This window comes from Mandrillus leucophaeus, unplaced genomic scaffold (genome assembly GCF_000951045.1).
Source record: "Mandrillus leucophaeus isolate KB7577 unplaced genomic scaffold, Mleu.le_1.0 Scaffold3, whole genome shotgun sequence".
In the NCBI taxonomy this organism is placed as follows: domain Eukaryota; kingdom Metazoa; phylum Chordata; class Mammalia; order Primates; family Cercopithecidae; genus Mandrillus; species Mandrillus leucophaeus.
Window position 1 is genome coordinate 87756 of NW_012103142.1, and position 7122 is coordinate 94877.

General features: G+C 55.4%; 2 protein-coding genes across 3 annotated transcripts in view; both read right to left on the reverse strand.

Annotated features, from left to right (window-relative positions):
• The window catches only part of TAPBP (TAP binding protein (tapasin)), a 15339-nt gene extending 11405 nt beyond the window's left edge, over positions 1–3934 (reverse strand). For both annotated transcript variants that reach the window (XM_011986462.1, XM_011986461.1), the window contains exons 1-3: positions 3549–3934; positions 3235–3405; positions 2757–3017 (exon numbers count right to left, since the gene is read on the reverse strand). In XM_011986462.1, the coding sequence (XP_011841852.1) occupies positions 2757–3017; positions 3235–3405; positions 3549–3585 (469 nt within the window). In that variant the 5' untranslated portion in view covers positions 3586–3934. The remainder of the gene's footprint in view (positions 1–2756; positions 3018–3234; positions 3406–3548) is intronic.
• Positions 3935–3950: 16 nt separating this feature from the next.
• The window catches only part of ZBTB22 (zinc finger and BTB domain containing 22), a 3649-nt gene continuing 477 nt past the window's right edge, over positions 3951–7122 (reverse strand). Inside the window, exon 2 of the mRNA XM_011986463.1 lies at positions 3951–6523. Coding sequence (XP_011841853.1) covers positions 4553–6454 — 1902 coding nt within the window. The 5' untranslated portion in view covers positions 6455–6523 and the 3' untranslated portion in view covers positions 3951–4552. The remainder of the gene's footprint in view (positions 6524–7122) is intronic.

Genomic DNA, 7122 nt, shown 5'->3' on the forward strand with positions numbered 1-7122 from the left:
AAAAAAAAAAAAAAGGTATATTTGGGGCCAGGCAGCTCACACCTGTAATCCCAGCAGTTTGGGAGGCCAAGGTGGGCAGATCAATTGAGCCCAGGAGTTCAAGACCAGTCTGGGCAACCTGATGAAACCCCATCTCTACAAATAAAAATACAAAAATCAGCTGGGCATGGTGGCACATGCCTGTGGTCCCAGCTACTCAGGAAACTGAGGCACGAGGATCACTTGAGCCATGGAAGTGGAGGTTGCAGTGAGTTGAGATCATGCCACTGCTCTCCAGCCTGCACTGCACTCCAGCCTGGGCGACAGAGGGAGACCCTGTCTCAAATAAATAAATAAGTATATTTGTCAACAAACATTTTAAAATATTTGATAAGACAAGTATAAATGTATATTAGCAAAATTATCAATGATCTTTGACCCTGGAGAGATTTCATTTCTAATTGTACATCAGCACAACAGCTTTCATTTTCTTAAATCCCAAATCAAGCAAAAATGCTTGAAAAGAAAGAGCACAGCAGGCTGGGCGTGGTGGCTCACGCCTGTAATCCCAACACTTTGGAAGGCCAAGGCAGGCAGACCATCTTAGGTCAGGAGTTCAAGACCAGCCTGGCCAACATGGTGAAACCCTGTCTCTACTAAAGATACAAAAATTAGGTGGGCATGGTGGCATGCACCTGTAATCCCAGCTACTGGGGAGGCTAAGGCACGAGAATTGCTTGAACCTGGGAGACAGAGGTTGCAGTGAGCCAAGATCATGCCACTGCAACTGCACTCCAGCCTGGACAATAAGAGGGAGACTCTGTCTCAAACACAGATAGATAGATAGATAAATAGATAGATAGATAGATAGATAGATAGATAGATAGATAGATAGATAGATAGATAGCAGGCAGGGCACAGTGGCTCACGCTTGTAATCCCAGCTCTTTGGGAGGCAAAGTGGGAGGATCACCTGAAGTTGGGAGTTCAAGACCAGCCTTACCAACATGGAGAAACCCCATCTCTACTAAAAATACAAAATTAGCTGGGTGTGGTGGTGTGCACCCGTAATCCCAGCTACTCGGGAGGCTGAGGCAGGAGAATCGCCTGAACCAGTGAGGCGGAGGTTCCGGTGAGTGTGAGGTCATGCCATTGCACTCCAGCCTGGGCAACAAGAGCAAAACTCCGTCTCAAAAATAAATAAATAAATAAATAAATAAATAAAATAAAAATTAAAAATAGCATAGCACCTTGCTTTGACCCCAGTTGTCTGTGAGATACAGACAATCTTACCACCTGGACACTTCCAAGGCTCCCTGTCTGCACGTCCTTCACTTTCTACTTTACATTAGGATTATCTGTGGCAAATCCGCCCAGAACCTCCTGGAGAGCAGAATCTACATCGGATCATCTTTGTGACCCTCAAGGGTACCCAGGGCCACCCCAGAGATTCTGATTTAATTGACCAAGTCAAGCATGGGATTGAATGAGGTTTCAGTATATTTTAGAAACCTCCAACAGGATTCTTATTTCCAGTGTGGACTGAGAACTGCTGAGTCCCAACTCATTCTTGGTGCTAATAAGTATTTATTAAGTCAATGAATAAATTAACACAGTGCCATCTCTTGATAGTCACAACAGGAAAGGCAGCTGGGAAATAGTATGCACATTTTACAGTTGGAAAAACAAACTCAGAAAGCAAAGACCATTCTCATCATCACCTCGGTGGAGCCAGTAGCCCTAGGAAATATTCCCCCCACCAGAGAGAGCTACTGTCTACACAAGAGCAGTGCTCCTCAGCTTCTGCCAGGGTGGGGGCTTGAGACTAAGAATGGAGGTGTAGGCAGAGGTGAGGGTTTCAGCGTGGGTTTCAAGTCTGTCTCCCTGGTTCTGTGGGTAATTCTCAGGAGGGTGGAGGGAAGGGAGGGTGCAGGGTTGGCCTGTCCATCAGGCTGTGTCGCTTACATAAAATCCAGATAGAAAAGCTAAGAAATCTACAGGTATTCTACCCAGGAATACCCCGCCTCCACTGCCAGGACGGAGAGCTCCCAGATATCCAGGTCAGATTCTCCTCATTCTTGAATTATCTGCACAGTCCCTCCCACGTCCCAGCCCAGCAAAGCTTCCGACCCCTGGGCCTCAAACTGCAACGCACCCTGCAATGCAATAGGAACCACCCAATCTCCAGCAGCGTCCATCCGCCCACTCGAGCCCACTTGTTTGCGGACCACAGAGCGGCAGCACATCCCCACACGCGGCTGTCAGGGAAGGTCAACGCGCTAGAGTGCAAGAGCCTTTGCTTTGCGGATTGCCGCAGCGCCGGGTGTGGGCGCAGGTGGGGCTAGAGAGCTGGGTTTTGAAAGAGTGAACCGCAAAGCTGAGGATGCCGAGCAAGATACAGATCTGGCAGGAGCAGAGAAAAAACGCTCCTGCCTCTGAACCCCTCCCACCTCGCATCACCTGACAAGTCTCTCCAGGTCTGGTGTCCGGAAATCCCACCTCTTCAAAGCCCCGCCCTTCGAAACATCAGAAAGTAACCCCCTTGACCGCCCCGGCTCTCCCCCAACACCCCCGCCAAGCCGCAGTATTTTTTTTTAACTGGGTGAGGGCTAGAAGGAGCGGTAGAGATTGATTCATTCTAGCCAAACACCTCTCTTAACAAAAAAAGGAAACTGAACCCCGATTAGCGAAATGTCTTGCTCAAGTCCATAAAGCGAGACCACCGGCTGATCTGGACCCTTAGAATCTACGCACCCTTCACCTCCCCTCCCCAGCTACCTGTTGCCATGGTGATGAGAACAGGCTCCTGCTGAGGCTCTGGCTGTCGTCGCAAGAGGCTGGAGAGGCTGAGGACTGGGCTGGACATGCTGACCATCAGCCAAGCCCCATCCAGGGCCCGCGGGCAGTTCCGCGCCGGGGTCAGGCCGCTGGCCCAGTTCGCAGAGGCGGGGAGAGGGACGAAGCGGCTCATCTCACAGTGTGGTGCGGGGGCGTCCCGGGGGTACCGCCTGAAGGCAGCCTGGAGGAAGCCCGCGGGGTCTGAGTGTAGAGAAGGAAGTTGCAGCTGTAGAGTCACCGCCGGGAAAGGGGCTGGAAGGGCAGCGTTCAGGGAATTTCAAATGCACAGACTACCCCATAGTGAGACTCACTTTATAGAGGGGGAAGCTGAGGCCCGAGGTCACTGCCGGATCTAAAGAGGAGGGGGTTTCGGTGGAGGCGACAGAGGTAGGGGGGCGGCGAGTCCCTAAAGACTCACCGTGCACATTGAGGTAGAGCTCAGGGTCGAGGTCCGGCCGGGGCGGCGGTTCCCCCTGTCCCTGGCGCAACAGCAGTGCACCGGGTCTCTTGGCCAGACCCTTTCCGCTCGTATCCTCCACGAACCAACACTCGATCACCGCGGGTCCTGCCGAGACGGCGGTCGCCAGGCCTGGCGTATAGGGGTGCGAGTAAGGGGCGGCTTGGATATCTGGTGACCTGCCCACTCCCACCCACCCTGGCGTCGGCTCCAGTGGGGCCACCTCCCCCCGCTTCCCTCTAGTTCCTGGGCGATGAGTCGCGGGGTTCGCTCACCCAAAGCCACAGCGAGGAGCAGAGACAGCGACTTCATGGCTCTGCGACCTCCTCAGCCAGCAACCCTCCTCTTCCTCCTTTCACTTTCACTTTCCTCCGAAGGGCGACGGGAGAGGCGGTGGAAATCCCCGCTCTGGTTAGGTGAGGGTGCCTGGGAGACCAGTGTTTCCTCACTGGCCAGGCAGGGACCCGGGAAGATCCTCTCCAGTTCTCACCAGGACACCCCAGTCTTACCGCGCCCTCTTGGACTACACAGCAGCCCCGAGTTCGAGCCCTCCCCAAGCCCAGGCACCCACTCCCCGCTCCCCAACTCCTGTGTGTGCTCTCCAGCATCCACTTGCCCGAAAACCATTACTCCTGCTTTCCCCCATCTGTGCCGCGTCCCCACCAAACACACGGGTGTCGGGAAGCCAAGTAAATGACCAATAAATATTTTAATCACTGTTAAAAAAAATAAAAACCTTGTACTCCTAAGACTTACTCCCTCCTTGTCTCCACCCACTCCTCCATGAGAACCGAGTTGGGAATTTCCACGGGAAGTGGGGGGTGGCGAGGACAGAGGGTAGAAATAAAGAGCGCATCCTTGAGAGGGGGTAGGTTCTAGGACAAGGGTGGGGCTCAAAGTCCTGGTCTCCACGACAACACAAACACAGACTTCAGGCACAGACTACAACCACCTGACCCCTGACCCTGTGACTGCAAGATGCTCAACACGCCCCCTCTCCTACCCTCCTCGTGCATCCTACTCTGTGGAGCAGGGGCTTCAGTGTACCCATCAGAGGGAAAGGAAGGGCTTAGTTCCGGAAATACCTTGGGAGGGAGGGGCTGAGTAGTAGAATGGGCGGGCGATGGTGCAACTGTGGCTCCCCTTCCAGAATATATACAAGTCCACAGAGATAAAGGAAGACAGGAAGAGTGGTGGGAGATCACCCGGGGGTCACAGCGCCCTTGTATAGTGCTTATTCCTTTTCCCGAAAGCTACCCCACCCCAGTAGCCTGCCCCTTCAGTTTGCTCCCCCACCTCCACTGAAGCCCATCTCCACCTTGTGGACGCTGGGTGGGGACCAGACACGTCTACTGGACGGGGGCGTGGCCGCACTCGCTTCATCGCCGCTGCCCCCGCCCGTTCCGGGAGACTCTCTCTTGGAAGGCAAGGAAGGCCCCGTGGGCGTCCCAGGCCCAGGTCCGGCTCCGCCCCCACCCAGGCGGTGCCGGCGCTCACAGTGTCCTCGGTGGCGCATGAAGCTGTCTCGCCACATGAACTTCTTGGCGCAGACTCCGCACTCGTAGGGCTTGAGACCTGTGTGCGTCTTCATGTGCTCAGTCAGATGGTGCTTCATCTTGAACTTTTTGTTGCACACGGGGCAGTCAAAGGGCCGCAGATTGAGATGCATGTTCACGTGCCGGTCCCGCATGCTCTTGTGGGAGAAGGCCTTCCCACAATGGCACAGAAAGATCTTATTCCCGTCCCCGCTGCCAGTCCCTCCAGGGACCCCCCCAACGCTACCCGGCACACCCAGGCTCCCCACCGACGTGCCCCCCACAGTCACTGCCCCGTGTTCTGCTTGATTCCCTGGTGGTTGGCCAGGAGCCTGTGAGGAGGAGGATGAAGACGACGGGAAGACCAAGATCTGGTTGCCCTGCATGTCCAAGGGAAGAAGTGGTCGAGGAGGGTGGGAGGGTGCATAGGAAGAGGGAGTTGGCCCCCCTGAGTCATCAAGACCTGCCCCAGGAGCCCCACCCTCATATGGGCCAAAGTCATTGGAGGACTCACAGAAGTTAACCTGCTCCTCTCCCTTGTCTGGGGGCTCACTCAGGGTACGGACATCACTTATGCTGAGGGTAGCCTCAGGCCCTCCCCCTACTGGAACCCTGGAGCTACCCCCTAGCTCTTCATCTTCATCGTCCTCACAGGTCAACACCAGGTCTTCCTCCTCCTCTTCCTCCTCCAGATCTGGGTCTTGGGGAACCAGCGGTGCTGGTGCTGGGCAATTACCACCTCGCTTCACATATACCCAGTGTTTCTGTGGCACGATGCTAGGGGGTGTGTAGGTGGGTCTCCGGAGCCCAGTCCCAGGAACCACTGCCCCCCTCCCATCCCCACCATCATCACACAGCTCATCTGCCTCCAGCAGCAGCTTTCCAGATGTGGCCCCCCCACTGCCAACGACAGGGGCTGGGAACACGGGGCCACCTCCTCGACGCTCCCCACTGCCCACTGCAGAAGCTGCAAATGCCTCTTGAGAGGAAGATGAGAAATCAGTGGACTCCCTGGGGCTGAAGTAGTTGCTGCTGCTGGGAGATTGATTCTCACTGGCCCGGCTGGAGGCATGGGAGCGTGCAGAGCCCATGGTAGCAGGGGCCACAGTGCCCCCACTCCCGGATGGGACCCCAGCACCAGGGACAGTGACAGAGGTGGCTGCAGCAGTAGTGATGGTGGTGGTAGCTGAGGCCCGGCCTTCTCGGAGTAGTTCAGTGCACTTGTCCACAATGTGCCACATTTGGAGCACAGACCCCACTGTGAGGAAGTTGACAATGTCAGCAGCAGCCATGCTGAGGCGGCCAGTGTAAGCGGAGGCTAGGACAGTCTCAAAGGCGCCTGGGTCCATGACACTGGGCAGTGAGATGGAGGTCATGCCCTTGAGTAGGACCTGATCATGGAAGTAAGGGGAGGAGGCAGCCAGGACAGCCCGATGAGCCCGGAACTCACGGCCCTGCACTCGGATAGACACATCGCAGAGCTGGCCCTGCAGACGCTGCTGATTGAGGGACTCCAGGAGGGCACTGGTCACCTCAGGGAAGGACACATGTACCACCGCAGCTGCTGGCAGGGGTAGTGGGGGCGGAGCCAGCGACAGCGGCAGGGGAAGTGCTGCCCCACTGGGAGACAGAGGAGATGGCTCCATGTTGTGGAGGGAGGGGATACCCCCCCAGCCACAGGAACAAAGAAAGGAAGAGGGCGGCCGGGGGGGTCTCTGGGAAGAAAAAGAGAAAAGAATAATGATAACATCTTATAACGACACAGCCCATTACAACTCAAAAATATGTTCACACCCATTATCTGTGTAACTCCCCACAACAGTGAGGTAGGTATTTCTCTCAACCCCATTTGACAGATGAGGAAACTGAGGCTCAGAAAGATTACAAGATTATCCAAGGTAACACAGCAAGTGGCACCGCCAGCAAACACAGGTATCTGACAAATTCTGTGCCCTTTCCTTGGAGGTTAGAGAAATAAGGTGCTCTTAGGGGGTGGAGTGGCTTCCTTCGGAATTACACCCTATTTCCCATTTACCTGGGAGTCTGACATTCCAAAATCTACCTTTTTGGTGTTTTGCACCCACTTTTTGGGAGGGGGCAGGGCAGCTCCGCTACTGAAAACCAACCCTTGCTCCATCTCCCCTCCATGCTATGCCCCGCAAGCTCTCTCGTCGACCACGCCCCCTTTACCCCAGCTTCTCTCTAGCCCCGCCCCTTTCCAGGCCCGTCCCCGTGCCCCGCCCACTATCGGGCCTGTCGACCCCGCCCCTTGTCTACCTCCGCCCACAACGGACCCCGCCCCCCGCTCCGCCCC